General features: G+C 52.6%; 1 protein-coding gene across 1 annotated transcript; it reads left to right on the forward strand.

Annotated features, from left to right (window-relative positions):
* Nucleotides 1-25,362, forward strand: plxdc1 (plexin domain containing 1). Its single transcript, XM_029246818.1, has 13 exons — nt 1-164; nt 12,305-12,486; nt 15,535-15,678; nt 15,878-15,947; nt 17,022-17,144; nt 17,249-17,367; nt 18,220-18,319; nt 18,560-18,655; nt 19,087-19,168; nt 21,821-21,878; nt 21,958-22,093; nt 23,844-24,004; nt 24,274-25,362. The coding sequence occupies exons 1-13, from the start codon at nt 77-79 to the stop codon at nt 24,394-24,396; spliced, it is 1,482 nt and encodes a 493-aa protein (XP_029102651.1). The 5' UTR covers nt 1-76; the 3' UTR covers nt 24,397-25,362.
* The last annotated feature ends 1,013 nt before the right edge of the window (nt 25,363-26,375 follow it).

The raw sequence follows: 26,375 nt of genomic DNA on the forward strand, positions 1-26,375 counted from the left end.
AGAGACCAGCGGAGACCTCTGGCTTAAGGCAAGACGAGACGCAGGACGGGAGGAGAGCACTTTGCGCTCCTTCAACATGGGACTCTGCGCCCTTCTGGCTCCTCTTCTGCTCATGTGTCTCTCGCAGGCCCACTTGGGGACGGTTTGGGCGCAGGAACCCGCAGGTAAAGAGCTCGCTGCGCCGTCGAACCCTCCGAAGGGCCCCTTGCGCGCACCTTCTCTCTTGCATGATGGCACCTCAGGAGCGAGCGCGAGTGCCTGTGGGTCCCCCCCGATCGCACCTTACTTGGGTTCGGTCACCGAGGGCCGCGCTGGTCACCTGTGGCAGACCGGAGGGCTCGGCGGGAGGTGCGGAGCGGAGCCGCGCTCTCGGATGGCGCTTCCCGCGGGGGCCTGCCGCACGCTGGCATCCAGACCTGGCGGAGCGCTCCTGCCGAGGACGGTTCCGGGTTAAACGAGGTGAAAGGAGCTGTTCGGACAGCGGTGCATCGAGCAACTTTTCACTTTCGTCAGGGCTGCGGACCGTAACTTGTGCTTCGAAGCCGCTCTGCGAGTTATGTTTTCCAGAGCTGCTGATCTAAGTAACATTTGTGGTAAAAGAGGGAAAAACTTCCTCAGGCTGCTGCTCAAGAGCTCTTGTGCAATGAGAGTCACGGAGAGGCGCTCCAGGAGCCGTGGTAAAGTACAGTATTTTGTTTTATTGCTGATCCAGTGGTCAGATTGGGGGCTCTGAACAGCTGCTCTGCCTCCAGCCCAGATGGTGTTTACCGATGTTTCTTTCAACATAGTACATACATTTATTCATTTAGCTCACGCTTTACTCCAAAGAAATTTACGATGCTGAGGTTACAATTATTTACCCATTTATAACGCTGGGGAATTTTACTGGAGCAATTTAGGGTAAATAGCTTCTCAAGTCAGGATTTAACCTGCGATCTTTGGATCCAAATGCGGTAGCTCTAACCGCTATGCTACTACTGTCCCACTGCATGGGACATGAAAAAAAAAAAAAAAATATTAGTGACATAATACTTTTTCAACATGTCCGTGTGGGTGAGTGTGTGTAAGGCAACAGCCGAGTCTGCCTGCGAGCAAAGCTTCATGGGAGATGTGGTTAACTTGCCAATAGACCTGTATGTAGGGCAGCTGGTAGCATAACAGTTAGTGCTACAACCTTTGGATTTGAAGGTTGTTGGTTTGAGTCCCGCCTACTGCTCTAGTAGCCTTGAGCAAAGGACTTTTCCTACACTGCTCCAGTGAGGCTGCCAAGCTGTATAAATGAGCGAGTGGTGCAAGGAGCCCAACGCTGGAAGTTACATTGGAGAAAAATCTCCGCTAAATGGACAAACGTGTTTCCGTGTAGGTGTTGCATGTGCTCGCTCGGTGCAATGACCCCTTAGTGTAAGTTCCGCTAAAAGTCTCAGTAAAAAGTCCTTTTTTCACCCTCTCTATACAGTTGCTCCACTCTCGGATGTCTTGGTTCCACCTTCTGGCCCTGCGAGAGGCTCACTTGCTAAGAGCTCCGCTGTGTTAGACACACAGGGCACCTGGGGGTATCACGTGTTGTATGGTAATGTAGCTCCAGTGCAGGAGATGCACAACTCCAGTTGAGCACTGTGTCTCCTCTCTATCCTCCATTTCTTTCCTCTTCCCAGAATGTGCTGGATGTGTCCACAGTGACAATTGTCCAGTGTGTGAAAAGTTCAGCCTCCAGCGGTGTCATGGTGTCACAGGGAGCACGGCGCCACGGAAGGAATTATGTACCAGATCAGATCGGATCAGCACAGCCAGACACTGGGTTTGCGGGGTACGGCAGCTTGGTACAGGAAGTAGAGTGCAGTGGTGTGAATCGCCAATCCATCGGAAACACGTCTTTGGACTGCGGGTGGAAACCAGAGCCCCCGGTGGAAACGTACACAAACGCAGAGTGTGTGAACTATGCTCGGTCTGAAGACGTTTGAACCCATGCCCATTTACACAGCGCAATCATTTTCACTGGCACAGTTCAGGGTAACCACCTCGCTCAGGGGTGCTACAGCAGGAGGTGTTGGGATACAAACCCGGTCCTTCAGACACAACGTGGTGGGTCTAGCCAGTGCGGTAGCTGCTGCCCAACACAAAGCTGATCCCAAAGCATTCTCAGAGCTCCTGATGGCACCTTCACAGCTGACCAGCTACCGGGTACGAGAGCGAGTCTGGAGAGTCTGTCCTGAGATTCCTGTCACTCACAAAGTGACGTGGAGCTCAAGTGCAGGAGATAGTACTCTCGTGGAGGACTTCGGTGCAGCAACGCACGGAGAGGAGCTGTCAACCTCCTCCTTCCTGCATGCCATCCATGGCAACCAGGGGATCCACGGTTCAAAACCTCCTGATGCCCTTTATAAGGAGTCCTGGAGAAAACTGGGGGAAGACTCTGCGACAAAGAGGCAGTGGTCCAATCCTACCAGCGGCCTCAACGGCACCTCCGGTTGCTGAGCTGCTGCAAGAACACACGTGACGGTCGCAGAAGCTCCAACATGCTGCTGTCCTATATAGGAGTGCAGCGGATGCGTCTCGCTGATGGCGCTAGAAAGGCAGCCAGCGGGAGCCGCAGGAGTCGCGGACGCATCAAAGGGAGCTGGTGCCCTGTCTTGTCGCTCCGAGATCTCCCAGATTGGGAGACATATTAAAAGTGACTCTAATTTTAGCAGCAGGAGTCCTTGACGGCCTCAGCAGGCCCCGTTCTGGTTCTCCGTGCCCCATATCTGTGTCCTGGCGATTGTGCGCCGCGCATTGGAAAGAAGAGCGGTGTCTGAGCCTGAACCGTCAACTGCGGCGAGACTCGAAATGGGCTCCAGGTGGGCATGAATTTCCCACGAAGTTTATGAGGCCTTTTTGGAAATAAGGACTAGTCGCTGGGTCTTTCACACAGCCATGTGTTATTGAATGGGTGGAGGAGCGCTGCAATTCAGAAGCGATTAGAAGGAGGCTAGGAGAGTTCAGCCTCGAGCCTCGTTTCATTCCAAAATTAAGTTCTGTGATGCTGTCTGTCTTGTATCACTTCTCCGTTCTCTGGTTTTTGTCACCTTTCCCTGAGCATCACAAAAGACAGGTGTTTCAGTTGCCTGAGGTGAGGTAGAAAAGGGCCTCATGTTCAAGTTGAACTGGGCCTCACGGTTGAGCTGAACTGGGCCTTACGCTGGAGCTGAACTGGGCCTTACGCTGGAGCTGAACTGAGCCTCATGGTGGAGCTGAACTGAGCCTCACGGTGGAGCTGAACTGAGCCTCACGGTGGAGCTGAACTGGGCCTTACGCTGGAGCTGAACTGAGCCTCATGGTGGAGCTGAACTGGGCCTTACGCTGGAGCTGAACTGAGCCTCACGGTGGAGCTGAACTGGGCCTCACGGTGGAGCTGAACTGGGCCTCACGGTGGAGCTGAACTGGGCCTTACGCTGGAGCTGAACTGAGCCTCACGGTGGAGCTGAACTGAGCCTCACGGTGGAGCTGAACTGAGCCTCACGGTGGAGCTGAACTGGGCCTTACGCTGGAGCTGAACTGAGCCTCACGGTGGAGCTGAACTGGGCCTTACGCTGGAGCTGAACTGAGCCTCACGGTGGAGCTGAACTGGGCCTCACGGTGGAGCTGAACTGGGCCTCACGGTGGAGCTGAACTGGGCCTTACGCTGGAGCTGAACTGAGCCTCACGGTGGAGCTGAACTGGGCCTCACGGTGGAGCTGAACTGGGCCTCACGGTGGAGCTGAACTGAGCCTCACGGTGGAGCTGAACTGAGCCTCACGGTGGAGCTGAACTGGGCCTTACGCTGGAGCTGAACTGAGCCTCACGGTGGAGCTGAACTGGGCCTTACGCTGGAGCTGAACTGGGCCTCACGGTGGAGCTGCAGCAGGCCTAGTGAGATAAATAGAGTCTGCTGGCAGAGCACAAGAAGTTCTGGCTATGGTGGTACACAGGCCTTGCTGATGGATAGTGTTCAGACTTACGAAGCATGGTGTACTTTTACCACACTTATTTAGAATATTTGAGCCTGTAATTTATACTAATCATTTGTGGTTTTGGCCAGTATAAATGGTGACATTAAGTGATAAAAGCATCCCAAAACACGGATTCATTCCAAAAATGTGACAGAAAGAATAAAACTCTGAGAGTTCCAGTGGACAAGAAAAGCAATCTGGGACAGACGCGTTAAACGATTCAGCGCCACATCTTCAGAAATGCTTTAAATGCTACAGATGAGCTCGAAAAGCCAGGTAAAGAGAACAATTTAACGTGAAGAAGAAACCCAACAGGGCCTTGTGCACCCAGAGCAGCGGAGCAAAACAGAAACAGTATCTGCACACCCAAGTGAGCAGGGATGCAGCTCTCGAAGCCATTGTTTTGGACTTATTTGTTCTCCATAGCGACTGCGCCGTGGCCACACGGCACACCGAGCTCCAGCAGGACTCAGCAGAGCCCCCAGTAAGAGCGCATGTGTCCCAGACAGTGAGCTCATGGACACGGAGTGCGATCCGCTTATTAATCCCACTGTTCCGCAAGGCACTTCAGGTCTTTGGGGAAATAATAGTTCTGTCCAGGGTTCCTTGTACAAATTAACGTGCCTTTAACGCAATGCTGTTCCGGCCAATCGGGTAGCAGCGGCTGAAGGTAGCATAGAGCGGCAGGTGGGATCCCGAGACTCGGAGCAGGGCTAGATGTGCGTTACCGTGCCGACCTGGGCCACGCTCACCATCGAAGAGCTTCTTGAGCACAGCGACTGATGTCGTTAAGATATTTTTGGAAAAAGTACATCTGTGTCGCTGCGCTTCCATATAAGAATGACAGCATTACCGGTGTAAAAGTGTTTATTGTGAACGCGTCTCAAGGGTCCCTCACGGCTGCCTGCAGAGCGGAGGAATTACGTGAATAATGATCTCACACTTCTTTGTATAAATGTAACTTCTTGTCGCTCCTTCTGGAAGGAAGGGGCTTGATTTGGCCTTATTCTCCATACACTGTGCTCACGTCTTGGTGTGGGTTCAATGTGCTTCCTCTGCTTCTTTCCTTCAAACAGCAGAAGGTCCCAACAAGCCCGGTTAGTGCCAAAGGTCTTTATTCAAGTGCCGAGTAAGTGAGAAACAAGTGTATTTACAAATAGATAATAAATTGTTTGTAAGAACAGCGTTTACACGTAGGCAGGTGGTGGTGGTGGTGGGGGGACAGGTTTGGCCGGGGCCCCTGTGCGGTGGCTTTTGGGTTTGAGCCCCGCTTGGGATGCCCTGCCGCAGACCGGTGTCCCGTCCTGGATGCGTCTCCTCGCCCGTCGTCCTTGCGCCCCGTATTGTCGGGTTAGGCTCCGGTTCGCCGCGACAACGGTGAGATGTTTACGCATGTCCACAATATTGCTCATTTACTGCCAGCAGCAACACACGCCATGTAAATCCACATCTCTCCTTCCGAGAGAGACCTTTAAATAGCCTTGTTTTCTTCTTGGAGGAAGGACTGCACCATTTCCACCCCACGAACTCAGCAGAGGTGATGTACGGATGTCAAGTTAGAATGATTACGATTTCCCTTTGTCATTTTCCTAAAATACAATGTTCATGAAAAGCAGTTCATGACAAACTTCTGCAGTAATTAGTTTTCTCCTTTTCATGAAAAGGCGGTATTTAAGGACACCTGGAACCTTACTGGGGTCTTTTGGCAGTTCTCGAACCGGGGAGGTGGGACAGTGGTTAGCACTACTGCCTTTAGACCTGAAGGTTGCAGGTTTGATTCCCCCCTCTGGTTGTAGTACCCTTGAGCATGGTACTCCTTCTAAAAATTACCCAGCTGTATAAGTGGGTAAATACTGTAATGGTAGGTACACTAACATCATAAGTGGGTTTGGAGAAAAGCATCAAGTAAATGTAAGTGGTGTATTGCTGATACACAAACATGACATGTGTTTGACAGATGTATTGGGGAAAGTTGTGTGAGTGTGTAAGACATAAAGAATATAATGAACTCAACTGAATGTGTGTTCACCCACTGCTGAATAAAGGAGTGATTTTCTCCTCACCCCAGACTGGGACAGACCTACCCTGCCCCCATTCTAGTCTCTCCATGATGGGAAAACAGGAAAGGGAGTGAGCAGCAACATTTGTTGGACCTGACAGATGTTGAAATGGAATTATTGTGGGGCAACATACAAGCGGGTGATCCGTACCTCCTGGTCTTTCATTCTGTGAATCTCTGGGTAACTGTCTTCTGTTCTTCTCGCACTTCTCCTCATGCAAGACCTGCTTCAATGCCTACAGCTGAGGCATCAGCCTGGGCTATAAAGAGTTTATTGAAATCAGTGCTAACCAAAACTGGTCGACGACACAAGGCTTCTTTGAGTCTGCGAAAAGGCTGCGCTTGCCGACCTGTCCGTGGCTCAGGGCGCTGGGTTTCTGGCCGACTTCGGGGGGGCTACGATCTCGGCAAACTGTGGGATGAAGCATTGGTACCATCAGTGAGGCCCAGGACAGTCCTCGCTTGCTTTTTGGTGTGTGGACATACACTGTCCCTAATGGCAGCTACTTGTTCTACTTGGGGTCGTGTCAAACCTCGTCTAAGCTCAGAACCCAGGTAGCAGGTTTCGATCTTTGTCCGTTCGCACTCGCCCAACTTCAAGCTTAGTCCGGCTGTAGCAAGTAGTTGAAGGACCTGTTGGAGATGGCGGACATGGTCATCCCATGTTTCACGTAAGATTACATGGTCCAGGAATGCTGCCCAGGAGTCCTCCCATCTTCTGAGAACCGCATCCGTCAGCCTCTGGAAAGCTGACGGAGCCCCACCTGCTCTGTCTCAATAACAGGGTATGAAAATGCAGTATCAGTTGTCAGTGTGTGTGTGTGCGTGTGTGTGTGTGTGTGTGTGTGTGTGTGCGTGTGTGTGTGTGTGCGTGTGTGTGTGCGTGTGTGTGTGTGTGCGTGTGTGTGTGTGTGTGTGTGCGTGCGTGTGTGCGTGCGTGTGTGCGTGTGTGCGTGTGTGTGCGTGTGTGTGTGTGTGCGTGTGTGTGTGTGTGCGTGCGTGTGTGCGTGCGTGTGTGCGTGTGTGCGTGCGTGTGTGTGTGCGTGTGTGCGTGTGTGTGCGTGTGTGTATGTGCGTGTGTTTGCCTGCAGACACGCTGGGTCCCGGAAACCTTCTGCCTTGTCTCTGTACCACTGTGTCCCCTCGGGAAAAGAGCTCATTGTGAACAGAAACATTTCTTTAAAGTCCCTCCTTGTGCACCGGAACCCTGGTCCGAGGCCATACGGGCTCCTTTTTGGCTCTTTTTGGCCCCTTGTTTGGCCAGAAGCACATTAATAAGTAATTTTAACAACTTAATTCTTACGTCCACAAAGGAAGCGCTGACCTGTATGGTCGACTGAAGGACTTAAAATGAAACCTGTAAGATTAATTTGTTTTCATCTTTGTTTTATGAGCAGGATTTTGAAGATAAAACTGCAATATTACATATTTTTACCTCTTTGCAACTGAAATACATTTTGTGCAAATGATGAAAACATCTGGCATACTGCTGTCATTAATGATATAATAATGACAGATATTATGTAGCGCCATGTGTGTCATATTCACGAGCCCATAACAAACAAGTAACATCGGAGTTTAGACCTTGTGCGGTTACCACATTATTTACTGTGCAGTTACCAGTTATTACTGTCTAGTTACTCTGTTTCGCACTGCGTGGCTACTCCAGTGTCCGCTGTGTCTTACAGCTCTAACTAGATATCGCCACTGCACTCACTGCGTTGGATTTCAGAGCACTGACAGCTCTACCGTAATTTATCATCTCACATAATCGATGTTCCAGTAAAGAATGCAGACGACGTGTGCGAGTGGCCTATTTTTCGCTGCGCGCACAGTCCCCCGGCGCCTTCGCCGCAGTGCAGGTCCACGGGACCCGGGTCCAGGGCATCGTGCTTAACAGCGTGCACGTGTGCTGCTCTCCTGCGGAAACCCGGATCCCGTGTTTCGGCAGGTCTGCGCGGCGCGGCGTAACACGCAAAGTGCGCTCGGGTCCGCCTCTCGCTAGTGTTGCCTGGGCCCGCGCGTCGCCCCGCGCCGCGTGTTCCGGCCCACGCCGCGCCGGAGCGCTCGATTCCCCCAGTGCGTGCGTCGCTCCTCGTCGCTCAGCTCGTACCATCTATTGCAGCGGCTCACGTCACTTGTCGCCCGTACCGTGATTTTCGGCGTACTTCTTGCCCCGCGCCCCGCGCCTCGCCGTGCGCCGTGTTTTCCGCTTTGCGAAAGGAAGCAAATTCGGCGCCGCGAAGGTGCTGTCGCGTGTCGGGTCGCAATGTGCGCAGCCAGCTCACCGAGGCCAGGCGGGTCCGCTTTGCCCAGGCGTCTCTTGGGCCCTGGCCGCGGGGCGAGCGGCGAGCTGTACGGCCTGGTTACTTGAAGAGCGACGACTCAGCGCCTCGAGGAAATTATTGGACTCGTCTGAACTCAGAATGTCTTGGTTTCAATTCGATTAAAATGTGCTGTTTCAATCCGGGTCTGGCTGTGCGGAAAGTCAGGTTGAGTCCTCGTCCAAAGTCTTTGAGGACGTTGCGGTTCACGTCAAAGAGCGCATTTGGATCCCTCCTGTCAACGTCAAGATCCCGCAGCGTTCTTCGTCGATTGCTCTCTTGCCAGCTTTTTACACCCATTCGGGTCCGTTGTTTTTCTCTTCCACGGGGCAGATATTGTTTCATCTGCACCGTCAGCGTGTCGCAAAAATCCAGATCCCCGTATAAACCGTCGGATTTGTTCGGAACAGCTGCGGTCCAGCGTCTTGTGTAATGACTCCAGAACTTGCATCACTTCGACACTTTGCCGCCCACAATTGTTTGGGAACGCTCCAAGTTTGCTTGCTAGCTATCGGAGACTCGGGAGTGTTTGCGGAGCTCAGCAGCAGGAACAGACGCTGACGATGGAGCCAGAAGTACCAGGAGACAATGGGAAAAGTGCAACAGTCGACATGTGGTAAAGCGGTGATGAAGAGGGCAGAAAAACCGGTTATGTTCTCCTTCAGCGTAAACTCGGCGTGCCGCGCAATTTTTGGACCCACTGGTGGATTTCTGTGTCTTGGGGTTATTGTGAAATTTCAACTAACTGTGACTGAGGGACTGTAAACTGAAGTCCTGGACTTGCTTGTCTGCAGTACAGCTGGACTGGACCTCTAAGCTCTTCTTAGACGTGTGTCCTCTTTCCGCACAACGTGCCGCAACTGATGCGAGGAAGGGGGGCGCTGGCGACTGGAGGCTCCGCTCGTACCAAGAACTGAGCGAGAAGAGCCGAGGGCTTCGGGCTCCGGGCTCGTGGGTGAAGCTCGAAGAATCTCAAGGGCCGCAGCGAAGCGAGTGGAGCGGGTGACCGTAGAGGTGGCCTTAGGTGGCACGAGCCGCTCTTCGTCGAGGCTGTTCGGCACCGAGCGGCTTTACGGCTCACGAGGGGAACCCGCTGGCCCGCGAGCGTCAAAACGTGGGAATTGCTCACCGGAAACATCGTGGTGCGTCGCGATCGCAAGCAGCGCGTCAGCGAGTGGGACGCCCTCGCTCGGCACCTTTGAGCCAATCCGGTGCGGTACTGTGAACTGTATCAGTGGCCGACCCAGCCGTGCAGCAGGTGAAAGCGTGGGTCGAGGGTCAAAGGCGTCGGCTTTGTGACAAAACGATGATCACCCGGTGACAGAAAGAATAGTCTTCTCTGCAGCCAACAAGGGTCTGAAATTGCAGCCAGTTCTCTCCTCCTCTCCTCTTTCGCCTTCAACATTTCCTCCCATCTCCTCTCTAACGCGTTTGTCCATTCGGCCCATGTTTCCGAGCGGCAGCGTTGCCCCAGCTCCCGTTACGCCGCAGGACAAACGATGACAAACTGCACACAAAGCCTCCTAAAGGTCACAGTACAAACACGGTATTCATGGTTGCGGTGACCTTTTTGATTTTTTTCATACTTTGGCTCAATATCTGGGATCAAAAAACATTATATAAAGAGGTGGGAAGGACTGAGCTCCAGGGCGCCTGTCGGTGGGTGTTCTCCCACATAAAATTTGTCGCTCGCTCCCTCGCTCTCTCGCTCACTCGCTCACCATTAGCTCTATGTCCAAGTCGGGGTCGCCGTGGTCCAGAGCCTATCCTGGGAGTAGAGGGTGCTGGAGCTGTCAGGGTACTACACTGGACGGGAACGCCAGTCCACTGCAAGGAAGGCACACACTCATTGTTTCTCACACACACACCACGCGCAATTAACCTGAAACACATGTTTGGACTGTGAGAGGAAACCCACATGGACGTGGAGGGAAAATACAAACTTCTCACAGGCCAAGTTTAGCCCTTAAACGCGTGCACGCATTCCCGGTGCGTGTCAGCAATTCGCACCCTGTGCCGCCCCGCCGCTCGGAGCAGCTTCGCGCGTCGCCTCCGCTCCCTGTAGCATCTCGTCTCCCGACGCTGTTGTTCTTGAGGTGTTTTCATCAGCGCCTCTACTTTCGGCCTCACTCTTTTACGAGCGTGTTGCGCTAACGCAGGGAGGCGGAGCGGAGGGACATTCACGTCCCAGATCTACGTCTCGCCATCCAAACCTCGAGCCAACGTCGCTTTGTTCCCGGACATGGCGACGCCGCTGGCGCGGCTGCACTTCCGCAGTAGACTAGTGGGAAGCGTGTAGCGGCCAGATGTGCGTTACCGTGTTTTAACCATAGAACCATAGAATTAAGAACACAGCAGACAGCGAACATTCAGCAAGGGCTGCTTTTGAGCGCCTCTACCGCTGTTTGGTTGTTCGCGCCACACCGCGGCAGTGTACCTGCGTACCGCGCACTAAACTCGTTGTCTTTGAAGTGCCGGCTCTCGGCGCGTTGCCGAAGGACACCTCCGACGACCGCTCGCGGTTACAGCCGCGTTTCCGAAATAAGAAGCGCGTTTGGGAGTTTCAGGGAACGCACCGACAGAGTGGACTGCCGCCGGACCCGTCGCGTCCCCTTTGTCCTCACGAGTTGCTCTGTGACTGCATTCCTTTGCTGGTAATTCGAAAGGCACCCCAGCAACAGGTCACCCGATGTCCTCCCAGGTGTGCGTCCTCACGGGGACATCGGGGGAGACAGGACCCTTCTGGGCGATTCCTTGCGTGTCGCTGGAAAAAAACGAAGGAAGAGAATCGGAGCAGCAGAGACTTGAGGGCCTTTCGCTGTTTTCTCCAACTTTTTTTCCCTAAACCGCAATCAAACTCCGTGGCACAGAGCAGGGTATTTTCCACTGCGTTTTGTCCTCTCTTCTTACTACATATCTGCTCTGTCTGGCTCTGTGTGTGTGTGTGTGTGTTCTATTTAGAGTTCAGAAAAACAGCTACATTTAACTCTGTGTGTGTGTGTGTGTGTGTGTGTCCAGGTTACTAAACATCACTCAGTTCTGTTACTACACTTTCTGGATCCGGGGGGCCCAGCTGTTGTACCCTTGAGCGGAGAGAGTACTTTACCTCGATTTGCCCCGTGAAGAATCCAGCGGTTTAAACTCATTAAACTGCAGGTTACTGTGGAATTAAAAAGGAATTTGGCTGAGGATCCAATAGCGAGTGTTAATTCGTCCTCACCGAACGCTCAGCTCCTTCACGCAGCCCCCGAGAAAGACGACAGTGTGAGTACAAGAGAAGGCGCGCGTGCGCACGCACACACACACACACACACACACACACACACACACACACACACACACGGGTAGAGTAAATCTCACACGTGGGACAAGTGCATTGTTCTTAGTTGACTGCAGTGCGCTCATCGGTGTCGCTCGTCACACTAAAGCAGAGGTTAGGAGCATCAGCGAGACCCGAGGCCCCGTGCCGTGTGCGTCTGTATGTGTGTGTGCGCGCACATGCCCTCAGGTACAGCTCATAGACTGGACACACACCAGGTGCTCGTATATATGCACAAATCACTGCTCGCCTGGCAGCACCGCTCTCCTCACCCCCATCTCCTCTCGACTCCCTTAATGCTCCGCAGCACCTGATCTGGACATGGTCCTTGAGACCACTTGGTGGACATGACTTTGCAGCCCTACACTGTCTAACAGAGATGCCTGAAAGCTGCGCACACACTGTGAGCTCTGGCTCTGAAATATACTCTGCTGTCAACATGTTTCAGAAGTTTCGAAACTCAGTTTCGAGCCTCTGAGACAAAACGGGAGTAAAAGCATTAAAAGCTCAATAGTCTTCTTCCTGGAGTCAGTGTGGCAGCGACTCACCGTGTGTGTGTGTGTGCGTGTGTGTGTGTGTGCGTGTGTGCGTGTGTGTGTGTGTGTGTGTGTGGACTTTCTCCTCGGCCGGATAGGTGGAGTCCACAGCTCATCTGCGTGGAAAGACGCCAGAGCAGCAGATCCGCGAAGATCACGCAGAGACCAGCCGCCGCCCTCTGGGTCAGTGCTGAGCAGAAATGGCCAGGAGTCCATGGGGGGTGGAGGTGCAGGAGGACTGATCATAGACACGCTGCCTGATAACATGACACGTATCGTGGTGAGCATGGGGGGGGCTGTAGAAGATGTGTGTACATGGTTGTCTGCATTCGGTGTGTGTGTGTGTGTGTGTGTGTGTGTGTGTGTGTGTGTGTGACAGAAATCACCGTGAGTCCTGAACTCTGCCACACACCCATTGTGCCGTAGAACCCTTTGACTCCTAAAAGTAAAGACCTTTAGGGGACAGAAGAAAACACATCAATGACCCGAGAAAAATGGACAGAAGCTGCGTTTCACCCCTGAGAAACATCATCACCTTTGACCCCATGTTGTTTCCCTGCATGTTTTTCCCATTTCCAGCTTCACCGCTTCTGTCTCCATGACACTGTGACCCAGTACTGCTCTCTTCTCTTCTCTTCTCTTCTCTTCTCTTCTCTTCTCTTCTCTTCTCTTCTCCTCCTCCTCTCTTCTGTTTTCAATCAGCAGAAAAGCCTTTAACTACAAAGCATTCCTGCCGTCACACTGACTGTGCTGTGCGCTGGGCGTTGAGCTCCTTCACGTGTCACGTGCAGCTCATCCCTTTCAGAGCTTCTTCTCCAGACTCATTCGTTGCAGAATGACGACAGTGCGTCGCAAAACTGGAGAACCACACTGCTGAGCAAGCTTATGGGATTCTAGCAGCACTGCAGGACTTACTGTCCTCCAACACGTTCCGAAGCGCGTTTGGGAACGTCTTTCCGAAAACGGTCCAGCCGTATACACACCTGGGTTAAATGCAACCCTCTTTCAAGTGCAAATCTAGCTGATTCCACCAGTGACTTCCAAAGTTATAGCGTGTGGAACGATGCCCAGTGCACACGCTGTTCAAGTCGTCGTCCAGCTCCAAAGGTCTCCGAGCTCTATAGATACAACTGGAGAGTCTTTGGCCAGAAGCCTCACCTCCCCCCCCTTGGGTCCCTCCAACATCCATCAATCAATCACTCTTGGATTTTGTGACTCTGGGCTCCACCCTCATTGTGTCCCTTTCCCGTTTATGAGACTCCAACATGCCTGCATGCGCGCGCGCGCACACACATACACACACACACACACACACACACACACACACACACACACACACACGTGATCTGCACACAGGGCCCCTGTGCAGTTCTCTAGTGCTGGACCGCTGCGCCGCTGTGCCCTTGGCCAGTAACTGAGTGCAAGTTGGCACTTTAACACCTTCTCTCTTCACAGCAGTACATTTACACTTTTACACCGATTCGCTCACTAGACACTTTTGTCCAAAACGGAAGAGCACATCGCAACAGACAGAGCTGTAGATGCAGACACTGCGTTCTCGTACCACAGTCAGTTTGTCCAACGTCGCCGTTTGCGTCGGCCCGGGTGGCAGTTGCCGTAGCGCACGGCAATGATGGCCGCGTGTGTCGTAAGAAGGGGCGGAAGCCGCACGCGTCACACAGGGTATATCTGCAGGAGCAGCGAATGGCCGAGAGGCCTGCGTACGATGTACTAAACGTACAGGAGGGTGACGGTGACGGCGTGTCTCTGCCACCTGGGAGAGGAGAAGCTGCGAAAGCGAAAGGCGGAGCCAAGGGCCGCCGTGTGGATGGAGAAGGGTGCGGTTCCCAGCACCGAGCCCTGAGGAACACCGGTTCGTAGAGGCTGAGGGCAAGACGGATGGGGGTCCGTACAGGTAAAAGGGATGGGCGATGGGGGGTCACTCCTACAGGTACAAGTCAGAGCATTTGTTCCAGAGAGGACGGTAGAACCCGGTGATGACTGTGTCAGAGGCTGCAGACAGCTCAAGGAGAATGAGGACCGAGGAGAGGCAGGAGATCTTGAATCCAGACTGAGAACTGGTTACACAAGCGGCTGCAGTCTGACCTCATGACGTTCAATTTTTTTTTTTTACGTTTAATGACGTCGAAAAGGAACGCAGGCAGGCGCGTGATCCCCGAATGTCGCGGGAATAGGATTCCAGGAGCACCTGAGCTCTGCGGGACCCGTCGCGCCACACTCATTACGCACACATCTCCAACGAGGGAAAGACGGCGACACAACTGCTGCAGATGAGCAGAGCCAACAGGAGAGTTGGGCTGCCTGGTACCTCTGGGTGGCTGAGCGAGTGATTTGTTTCATTCGAACAATCTTTTCTCTCTCTCTGTCTCTCTCTTTCTCGCTCCCTCCTACTATTGGGCAGAACGTCTTTGTGACACTTGCTGGTGTTAATGTATCCACCTTGCACAACGCAAAAGTTATAGGTGTACTGAATAAAGGATTTAAACACACACACACACACACACATCCCACAAACCAGTCGCTAAATGGTCTCAGTCACACATCTCCCATGTGACCCTGAGCTCCAACCATCTGTTAAGTGTGACCCTGTGGTTAACGCACCGAGTCACGTGACAGTGTACTGTGTACTGTCCTCACTCTGTGCCTTGCTTTACCTGCGGGGGGGGGGTTCCTCACCCCCCCATCTCTCTCTCAGTGTGTTTGTGTTTCTGTGCAAATCTCTTCCACTTTTCCCCGCACTGCACCCAGCTCATCACACCTGTTGTGAGCGCACTGCCCAGCCCAGGAGGGCGGAGGGGGGCGGAGGGGGGCGGAGGAGGGGCAGCCTTTGCTCTGCGTTTGAGCCAGACCCAGAATAGCTCCTGCAGCCTGGTGCTGGAGATTCCCTCAGAAGGGGGTGCCGGGAATCTGGGTCGCTGGCTCTATGTGGGGCAGCTCTGCAGTGGCAACAGCCGCTTTTAGCTGGCCCACTTCCCCCCCACCCCCACGCAGTCATTCCTCACTGTCACCTTGAAAGCGAAGCCGCGCTCAGAAAACGGCCGAGGAACTGCGCCCCCTCCGGGTCGAGCTCCGGCTGCGCCGTATGGGTTCCGGTCCAGGTCCAGTCGGTGCCTCCGTTACACCTTGAGGGTTTGTCCCAGAGCCCAGCGGTACGATGTACTGTCTCCACGGGTCTCCCAAATGGACTGCCTCATACAGCACTGCCCTGTGTGTGTATGTGTGTGTGTGTGTGTGTGTGTGTGTGTGTGTGTGTGTGTGTGTGTGTAAGTGTACAAGCCGGTGACAGGCGACCTCACACACCCCGCAGGAGGACTCTCAGAAGTACTACTCCTGGCAGAGCTTTGGACCGGGACACAGGCGTACGGAGGAGCTGTGGGTGACCCTGGGAACTGAGCAGCACAACCTAGTCAGAGTCCACGGCATCCTGTCCAACACACACCGACAGGCAGCGGTGAGGGCGAGACTTGCGCTCACACACACACACACACACAAGTTCCACTCCCCGTCATCACGGCACACCGTGCTTCCATGTGAGCGCGGTACACGGAGCGCGGTACTTTCGCACACCACACAAAGAGAAGACGAACCTTCTGCGGACACGACACTCTAACGAGGACCTGATGTCTTGTGTGTTGCTGTCTCGTCCCCAGAGAGTGGCCCTCTCCTTCGACTTCCCCTTCTACGGACACTCTCTGCGGCAAATCACCATAGCAACTGGAGGTACCGTAGTACAGCGGCACGCCGAGTTCCCCGAGAGCTGAAACATGATCCTTGAACACTGAGCAAGTTTGTTGGAAACACGTCCACAAGTAACCGTTAGCGCTGTACGGTCGCGCCGTAACCGTGAGTGCGTTAACCGTCTCCTGCTGTAGCTACATTGATTGCTGTGGGAAAAAATGAGGTAAATCAGCGTAAGCGGCCCGTGTGTGTGTGGCAGCTGGATGAACGAGGCGCTCGGTGAAGAGCACTGCAGCTCCTGAAGTGTGAAGGACGCACACCTGCGAGTAGAAACACTGCACAGCAGCTGAGGGACACAGTGAGTCCTGGTGGAGACATGAGTAAAAGACGAGCTGTAGGACAGAGTGCAGCGCTCACATGGGTCTGAGACACACACACACACACAGACACACACACACACACACACACAGACACACACACACACGCACTGACAGCTCCCTATAGGTCCTGAAGATACATTGGCCTTTGTGAACTCAGGCTGTGTTCTCATTCATGAGAGACTGTTCACTGTGGGCACCTCTCTCTCTTTCTCACTCTCTCTATTTTGTCTCTCTCCTCTCTCTCTCTCTCTCTCTCTCTTTTCTCTCTCTCTCTTTCTCACTCTCTTTATTTTGTCTCTCTCCTCTCTCTCTCTCTCTCTCTCTTTTCTCTCTCTCTCTTTCTCTCTTTTCTCTCACTCTCTTTATTTTGTCTCTCTCCTCTCTTCTCGCTCTCTCCCTTTCTCACCATCTGTCTCTCTTTCTCTGTCTCCATCCCCTCCCCTTTCCCACCAGTGACGCTCCACACTGTTAATCCCCACACAGAGAATCACTCATTAAAGATCCATTGACTCCAGGCTCACAGTAAGTGCCCCCCCAACACATAGCTCTCAAACACTTGGGGGGCTTCTCATCTTCTCACTCTGATGTTGGCCATGAAAGGGCAGTCTTTGGGGACAGCGCGGGGGGGTTGGCTATGGGATTTGCACCCGTCTGCTCCCGCAGCAGAGGGGAGTGAAGGAGTACAGTAGAAGGGTGTCCGACCTCTGACCCCTGAACCCTGAGTCCTCGACCGCAGGGTTCATCTTCACCGGCGAGGTGACGCACCGCATGCTGACAGCCACCCAGTACATCGCACCGCTCATGGCCAACTTCGACCCCAGCTTCTCCAAGAACTCCACCGTGCAGTACTCGGACAACGGTGAGTCCGGGTTCCGGGTCTCCCCGCCCGCCCGCTGCGGACGTCGCTCGCGGCGTCACTTGGGGGTCACTGGCTATCCTGAGCTCTTCACGTGCCCCCGGCAGGCGAGATGTTCGTGGTGCAGTGGGACAAGGTGCGGCTCCAGGGACGAGAAGCCGAGGGGCCTTTCACCTTCCAGGCTGTGCTGCACAGCACCGGAACCATCGTGTTCAACTACAGAGATGTGAGTGTCTTGCGGTTCCCTTCCACAAACACACGCACACACACACACACACACACACACACACACACACACACACACACACACCGGTGTCTCCATTAAGAACAGTTCATTCTTTGACTGTCCTTGTTTCTTGTACTCATTACTCACACAAAGCAAAGCAGAGGGTTCAATACTAGCGTTTTTCCCATTGTGCACCCGGGGTGTCTTTTCTTCGTACACATTTCATTTACTGCCATTTCACAAAATGTAGAAACCTGGTACAATTGTGTCGTAGTTCATAACGATTCCCGTTTTCCTGCCGCCATAAGACGGTCATATTCAGCACCACGGGACACACGGTACACGTGTGTAAACATGGGTCATAATGGGACTGTGAAAAAACAACGAACTGCTTCACGGCACATGAATAAAAATTCCAAAGACATTCAGGTGTAACAGCTGAGGGGACATAGTTTCGCTCCCCACTCAGTCTGTGTGGATTTTCTCCGGGTGCTCTGGTTTCCTCCCACACTCCAAAGACATGCTGTTCAGGTTCCCCCATAGCGTGTGAGTGACAGACAGAGTAAGTGTGTTCCACTGATGTATGAATGAATGACCCAGTGTAAGTAGTGTATCTAGCAGTGTAAGTTACCCTGGTGAGTAAGGTGTGTGGGCTGATAACACTACGTAGAGTTCATTGGAAGTCGCTTTAGAGAAAAGTGTCTGCTAAATAAATAAATGTAATGTTACCATGACGACGTCTGTAGACGTCTTGCCTCTGGCCAACCGCTCTAAGAATTTGCCCTCCTGTTGTGTGAGCACAGCTGTCCTGCGGTAATTGAGACACCACTTTCCCTTTTCCTGCCCAACCAGGTGCCTTTAGCAGTGGAGGAGATCAACTCAGCTGAGCATCCGGTCAAGGTGGGCTTGTCGGACGCTTTCATGGCTCTCGTCAACACTCCTCGGAGCCCAGGTGAGTCAAAAGGGTGCGCTCTTGCGCTCGGGAACTTGTCCCCGAACAGGTGTGTCACACCTGCGGCACTTTGCTTCATGACACAATGTGGTTCACAGGTTCCCTACTCAACTGGCCAGCAATGTTTAAAGCAAAGCAGATCGCCCCACACACACACACACACACACACACACACAGTTTTTGTCTTTGCTCACCTGGTGGTTTGTGAAGAAGCGCTCACATGATCTCTTCGCCCCTTAGAGGCACGGCGGAGGACAATCTACGAGTACCATCGCGTGGAGGTTGACACCACCAAGATCACCAACCACTCTGCCTTTGAGTTTTCGCCCCTCCCCAGTGAGCTCCTCCTCTGTGCTCTCCGCACCGCTGCCTTACTCTCTTTACACCGCATGATCCCGCAACGCCAAGCCTAAGAGCTTTTCCTTCCAAGCAGGGCAGCGAACTACCTGATACAATCACTGTTGTGTCTCGAACCAGGGCTGGAAAGCCCTGATCCTGGAGGCTCCCGCTGTTAGGACCTCCACACACTTCACGAGTCCCTTATTCGGACCAGTCAGAACCCAAGAGTAAGAGCAGCGAAGCGCGTTGGCGCTGTGGCAGAGCCAGGCTTGGCCACTACGGCACGGTCCCCCGTTGGACTTGGCCCCGTAGGACCGTGACTGGACAGCGGTGACACCCAACAGTAGAGCGATGGTTTGCGCCCCACTCTGGAGGAAAGAGCCCAGAGAACTGCCCTTGCGCTCTTACGTGTGTCCCGTCTTCCACAGCCTGTCTCCAGCACAGAAGCTGTGAGCTCTGCCTCTCGTCCACGGTGACGTCCGGCTGCGGATGGTGCAACATCCTCCAGAGGTGAGAAACGCCACGCCTTTTACCACGGTAGGACAGTGGAGAGCAGAGTGTGCGCGTGGTTGAGCCTCTGTATGTGCGTGCGCATCTCTCTCGCTCTGTGTGTGTGTGTTGTGGAAATTTGGACAGAGAGTTGACGTGTGTCAACTCAGAAGGATGTAGCAGAACTTTGACAAAATTGGAAACATGTTGAGGTGAGTAATCCCCTGAATGAGCCTCAACTGGAACACGGTAAAGCCGTGCAGCTTCAGCCCTTTTGTTTCCAGAAGGAACAAGGTCTGTATTTATGTGATCATCAAGGTCAAGATGTTCCATTCGACAAAATCACCATGTTTTTTACCCACGCTTCGGTATGATAAACAATAGCCAAGCACTAATACTGTATTTTATTCCTATTTCTATAGTTGCTTAGGAGAAGGTTTATCCAGACCAACGCAGCTGTCAGAGTAAATTGTGATAATTTTAAGAAAAATGAATACGACCAGATCACTATTTGAAAGAAAAAAAAAACTGCTCTGTTCAGGAAAAGGGGGGTACGGGGGTACGGGGGTACGGTGGCGCGGTGGCGCAGCAGGTTTGACCGGGTCCTGCTCTCCAGTAGGTCTGGGGTTTGAGTCCTGCTTGGGGTGCCTCGCGACCGACCGGCATCCTGTCCTGGGTGCGCTCCCTCCCCCCTCCGGCCTTGTGCCCTGTGCTGCCAGGTTAGGCTCCAGGTTGCCGTGACGCTGCTTGGGACGAGCGGTTTCAGACTCTGTGCGTGTGTGTGTGTGTGTGTGTGTGTGTGTCTTCATTCAAGAAAAGTGCAGATGCCTCACGTTTGTGTTACAGCTGTTGTGAGACACGTGACTCGGTCTGTACGACACTGACTTGTTTTAAATAAAAATAATACGAGCGCGCGTGGGATCTTAACCACGGGATGGGATCCCAACTGTGCTCACCTCTGTCAGGATCAATTAAGGTTTCTGAAAAAGTTTCAGGGTCGCGTGCGTTCAAGTTCCAGAGCTAGTCTTAGAAACCCTCTTCCGGACTCTGTTATTTCATGAGCTTCCGAGCCTTCGAAGACCACACATTTCCTTTTAAAAGGTGCGTTTTCCTTCCGAGGGTCCGGCCGGGCCTCTGACCTCATGGAGTCTGACGCGCTTCCCGTGCTCTTCTGAGCCACGGCTCGGCCACCGTGCGCGTTTGCGGCACGAACTCGATGGAGGGCCCCGTTCTCCCGTTTTCGTTGGAGCTCCAGGACTCGCGGGGAGCCGAAGCGCCGCATCGGGGCCGAGACCGAGAGCCGAGGGGCTTCGGACCCCCTTTCGAGGGGGATGAACCGGGAGCGACGTGCTCCTTCGGGGGTCCAAGTGCTAGTCTTGCGGCTGAGCGGGCGCACGCCGCTGCTCTCGTCCAGCGGTGCGGCCGCGTCGTACAGCCCAGGAGTGCAGCTGGACGCCGCCGTCTCCTGTAGCCCACACAGGAAATAGCTGCGAGGTCTGAAAAAAGCTTTTTTTAACCTCGTCTGGTATTTGTGCTGTATGGAGAGGGACGAAGGCCGTGCGACGAAGAGGCAAAAATGAGGGAAGTGAAGTGTTTCATGTACGCACCAAATGTGCACCAGTGTAGCACAATGTTGGACACATTTTTCACTTTTACACCGGGAAGCTTCTGCTCGAAGGACATCGACCTGCGCTGCGAGCGTGCGGCAAAGCTGTTGTTTACTTACCGCGTTTGGACGAGCTGGGGGCGGAAGAATCCCTGGGGGGGCAGCAGTACCTCGCACCGAAACTAACTGTTACTGACTGAGAAAGTTCTGGAACAAAAGCAGCAATTGCTGCAGCATGTGCTAACAGGCATATGTACTGTAATATACTGCTGTGTATACACTAATACTACATATGTTTATATATGTATATACACACACATACATACTACTATACATATATAGTATATATACATATATATGTGGGGGGTGCGGTGGTGCAGTGGGTTGGACCACAGTGCTGCTCTCCAGTGGGTCTGGGGTTCGAGTCCCGCTTGGGGTGCCTTGCGATGGACTGGCGTCCCGTCCTGGGTGTTTCCCCTCCCCCTCTGGCCTTACGCCCTGTGTTACCAGGTAGGCTCTGGTTCCCTGTGACCCCGTATGGGACAAGCGGTTCTGAAAATGTGTGTGTGTATATATGTACATATGAATAATATATATCTATATTTGTCCTGTCCTGGATAAGGCTCTGGTTTGCTGTGACCCTGCTTGGGACAAATTGTGTGTGTGTGTGTGTGTGTGTGTGTGTGTGTGTGTGTGTGTGTGTTAATTTTTGAGCATAAGTGTACTTTTATTCATCTGTAACAGCAGATAGAAAGACTGTGTTCCCCTGGATTAGGTGGGCAGCTGTCAACATAGTGGTTACAGCTGCTGTGTTTGCAGGGAGAGGCCACAGGTTCAAATCCCACCTCCAACTGACATGCCCTTGAGTAAGGTACTTACCATGAATTGCTCCAGTAAAAGTTACCCAGCTGTATAAAGGGTAAATAATAATAATAATAATAATAATAATAGCTCCTTACTTTTGGAGAAAAGTGCCCCATAAAGCAGTAAGCGTGGATGGCTGTATGTCTGCAAGTACCAAAGACTAAACTGGTGTTTCGCTGTCGACCCATACTTGTATGTCTCAGGTGCTCAGATGGAATCGACCGGCACAGACAAGAGTGGCTGGACCACGGCTGCTCAGAGGTACGAGCGCAGACCCCCCCTCACCCCTGGCCTCCTTTCACGCCTTCTGGGCATTTTTTGACGCCGTCTCCCCCAACAGGCCAAAGAGAGCACCTGCGAAGACTACACCCCAGGAGAGTCTGACAGTTCGGCGGGGCCCTTCGGGCCCTTCAGCCCCTCTGTCCCCCAGCCCACGCCCTCCCCCGCGCTCCAACCTGACATGCCCGTGACGGAAGGTAACCGGCCGCTTGGCTCCGCCGCGGGGCTCGCCGGCGTGCCTGTACTGCCGAGCCGTTACCACGGCAGACATTAAGGACGTTTGTGTTTTATATGTCGGAAAAAGCTTTTTAAGTAATTGAATACATTTCGTTTACATGGCTAGTGACTTATTAATTTTCAAAGTATGACTCATGCCAGAAACAACTGGTCCTGTAAGCAGAAAGTGCAGACACATGTGCTCTGGTGCAGCTCACACCCGCAGGTCTCAGTGTGTGGTACCGCAAGCCCTCTCTCACAATATTCATTCTCCTCATAATATTCTCAACACGTGTCTCTCATCCCCCTCATCAGGCATCACGTGTCCCCCGGTCCTCCAGTTCAGGGCCGCTCAGTACTCAGTACTCTCAGTATTACCCTTACATTAGTGAACAGTAGGGTTTCTGCACACTGACAAAACTGCTTGGCGCAAATAAAAGCTACGCAATGCAAGAGGCAGAAGGTCACATTATTGCTGTTACGCTAAAGTTTTCGAGGCGTCGCCTTTACCGCACCGCAGTGACGGTCACAGTGTGGTCGTGCCAAACCTGGCCATGTTTCCAGAGGGGGAACCTCGCAGGGTGCTGTGCTTTTGCTGTTTCTGCTCGCACGCGTGCATGTGTGTGTGCGTGCGTGTGTCCTCGTACACGTTTGTGTGTTGTCTCCGTTACGCTCTGTCCGCCCCTCACTCTTGTCTCTTTCCATTGCATTACACAAGAATCCTCTCTTCCATCCACAGATGACACCAAAGTTCTTATTCGCAACAAGGGCAATGGTGAGTTGACCATTAGACAGTGCTGCACGCACCCCTCGAGCAGCCTGTTGCAGATCAGTGCCCATCACTGTGGTCACAGACCTGGCAAAAGAGAGTGCAGAGCCAAACCAAAAAACACCTACTTGCAGTCAGCTGTAGCCCTGGACCACTGACCACAGCCTGGGGAGCATGCGTGTGTGTGGAGAACATGCACAGAATGACAGTTGAGAAAGGAAAGGCCGACAGGCAAGAGTGTGACTGTAAACAACTGTGGCTGTGAAATCAAACCAAATCCTCCCACTCAGATTCCTCAGCAAACTGAGACGACACTGAAAACGGAAGAAACAAAGAAAAAAAGCACCGGGGGAGGCTGTTCAGGGCCGCTTTGGTTTCCCCGTTTGCAGATGTTCCTTGGACTTCTCGTTTTCTTCTTGACAGCCGTCTTGAACCCTTGCTCTTGAGTTACAGACTCCACACGGCTTCGAACCTACGCCCAAACAGCCCAAGCCCTGCGAAGCAGCAGCGCCACGGTGCCGCCCCAAGATATTATGCATCAGGCAAACACACAGTAACCCCATTGTGTGTGTGTGTGTGTGTGTGTGCGTGTGTAGTCAAGCAGCTAAACAATAGCAGCACAGAGACATTTGCTGTGTCACTGAATGGCTCTATGTGAACGCACTGCTCACCTGAAGGCCTCCACTGCTGTACACGTACCTGCTCTGCGCAGGGATCAGTCTGCGTGTCACTCGCTCTCTGCACTCCTCACTGCGTGTGTTTGCCAGAATAATTGGCACTTGTTTTCACTTGATGATAAAAGGACAGTGTTCTCTGTGACTGTTCTCTTCTGCATCCTCATTCCTTCATCTTCCCTTCCTTCTGTCTCAGCACCTCTGGCCACTGTTCTGTTTTATGGTGAAGTCGAAAGACACCAAGTGTTTCACGGTACACCTTTGTCGTCCTCTTCGTTTATTCCTCAGACCTGCAGACAGGTCCCCCGAGGCAGCAGGGGGCGCCACAGCACACAGGAATCATTGCTGGGGTGGTGGCTGCTGTAGTTCTGCTCGTGGCCCTCACACTCTTGGCTCTTTACTACATCAACACACACCCCACTGTCGCCCCGCCGTTCTACCTCATGCAGGTAATTTTGCCCTTCGACTCTTAGTGGTTCCAGAGATGCTTAAAGCTGTTTCACGCCTTAAATACGCCTTAGAGTACGAGAGCATGTCAGCGCGTATGACAGAAAAAGTATTGACCCTTCGATCAGATGTCCTTTTCCCAGGTGCCTCCATGTCAGCGTTGACAATGTGATCCCTAAGAATCACTAAAGCCCTACTCAGCTGCTTCTCACTTCCAGCCTCGAAATACGACACTCACCTGTGAACCATTCTGTTTTCGTTGCTCCTTCAGCGACGGACCAACAACTACTGGCCATCCATGAAGTTCCGGAACCAAGGCTGTCACAACAGTTACGCCGAGGTCGAGGTTGGGGGTCACGAAAAGGAGGGCTTCATTGAAGCAGAGCAGTGCTGAGTCCCCTGGAACACGCAGAGGGAGGAGGTCGCGGCCGGATTGACGGACGGGAGGGGGGGGGGGGGGCTGCAGCGCTGAGCACCACTCGCCTGTGGGGAAGGCGACGTCTCTGAGCAGAACTCTGAGCGGAGGGAGATATATTGTCCGCTTTCTTTCTGTACCTCTGTGTGTGCGTGTGCGTGTGTGTGTGTGCCAGGCCACTACGCCCCTCCCGCGTCCTCCTTGGGAAGCGAACGAACGAGCGAACGACATGCGGGAAATCAGGGAAACCGTAGCTTAGGATGCTCTGCGCGGGACTCTTGAACTGGCCTAACGGGTCAGCCGTCGATCATCTCTTGAAGGAGCAAAAGAGCGTGTGAAAGTGCAGTGTGTTTAGCCTCTGTTACTGCAATTCCTGTACAGCTATTCTTTTTATGCTTTGATTTTGTGTGTGTGTGTGTGCGTGTGTGTGTGCGCGTGTGTCTTCAAGAAAAACAAACCTGTATTTTGTAAAGTGTCGTGTTGATCAATGATTCATATTACTTTTCTTATAGTAACTCGGACCTAGCTGCATTATAATCGTCGTATCTCTTTAGAAAGGCATCATTTCACGGATACACACTAACGAAGCTGATAAAATTATCGTCACGTGCATTTTGTAACATCACCTATTGAGCAGAGCCTTTAGCGCCGAGCCATTTAGCATCTCGTACTTGTTAGGCACCAGGGTACCCCGGTAAGCGCGCGGAAGATACATCATCGGTGCGCCAAGGTCTGCGTGTCCACGACACGGAAGGAAAACTAAAGGTATCCGTCGCAATATTTCCCATCGCTTCGGCATCTTTGGTTCCTCAAACAGCTCCCATCTCTCGAGAATATTTCACTCCATTCTCACTGGCGCAGAGCAGCAATTTGCAGTGTACAAATTCTGTAAAACAGGAGAGGTGAAAAAGCAAAAGGAATAAATGATTCTATTATTTCAACCCCCTGCTGTGTACAATATGCACACCCCTTATTTCATGTACCAATCTCAGCGCACACACTGCCAAGTTACAAGTTGCACAAAGTACAAAGTATTCTCTGCTTCTTTCTTTACACATGATTAAATCTTTTGTATATAATTATTTTTCAAATAGTTTCTTTGCTAACCTATTTTTCTACCATTTCCCTGCATAATAAATAAATGACAGGAGAAGTACGACATCAAGACACAACCGACGGACGATATATAAAATATTCCGATGCCCTCCTTCCTTGGCAGGCGTGAAATTAAAATACCTTTTTTTTCGGTTAATGTAATTAATTGCGAGTCACGCATTTTGGATCCATCAACCGAGATGTATTTGTTCCCTAAGAAACAACGTTCACCGGATACCCTCAGAGCGGGAATGAAGGCCGCTAAACAAGCGATGGGTGAGTGAGTCTGTTTCCACGTACAGTACAGTACAGTAGGGCAGAGTACAGTAGAGTAGTGTGACGCGCAGCTCCGCGGGTTTGGATCCGATGGGGCGAAGAAGGACGCAGAGGCAGCGTTCATTTGGAACGATTTATTTGAACACGCGGTGGAGGGAAACGAGGCTCTCGGGCCGAGGACCCCGTTCTCTCCAGGACCTTCGTGTCCCGCCAGCCTTCCCAGACTGCTTAGCGCCCCCAGGCTCTCTCCCCTTTCTCCAATCACACCCTTATATTCCCCGTACGTCACCAAACGCCACCCAATTACAACAAACACGTTTCCCGCTCAAACACAGTAAGGCGGGCCGTTACGGTACAACGCAGTACAGTATGGCAGAGTACGGCGCTGTCCGACTGCGCGGCTAAATGCTGGAATATAGCGACATCTAGTGGACTTTCGGTATCTGAGGGAAACTTGATGAGAAGCGCGATCAGGGAGCGACTTGAAACGTGAGATGAAATTCCAGAAGATGCAAACTTATAAAATAGCAGGAAAAAGAAGCGCAGCGTTTCAGACGTGTCCGTATTATATAATACTCGAAGACGAG

This window comes from Scleropages formosus, chromosome 20, assembly GCF_900964775.1.
Source record: "Scleropages formosus chromosome 20, fSclFor1.1, whole genome shotgun sequence".
NCBI lineage: Eukaryota > Metazoa > Chordata > Actinopteri > Osteoglossiformes > Osteoglossidae > Scleropages > Scleropages formosus.

What these genes read in the sequence shown, in the direction of transcription:
- plxdc1 (XM_029246818.1), top strand. Translation starts at nt 77, where the DNA reads ATGGGACTCTGCGCCCTTCTGGCTCCTCTTCTGCTCATGTGTCTCTCG. An exon ending in AATCACCATAGCAACTGGAG is followed by an intron (nt 15,948 to 17,021) that starts GTACCGTAGTAC and finishes CCTCGACCGCAG; the next exon opens with GGTTCATCTTCACCGGCGAG. An exon ending in TGACATGCCCGTGACGGAAG is followed by an intron (nt 22,094 to 23,843) that starts GTAACCGGCCGC and finishes TTTATTCCTCAG; the next exon opens with ACCTGCAGACAGGTCCCCCG.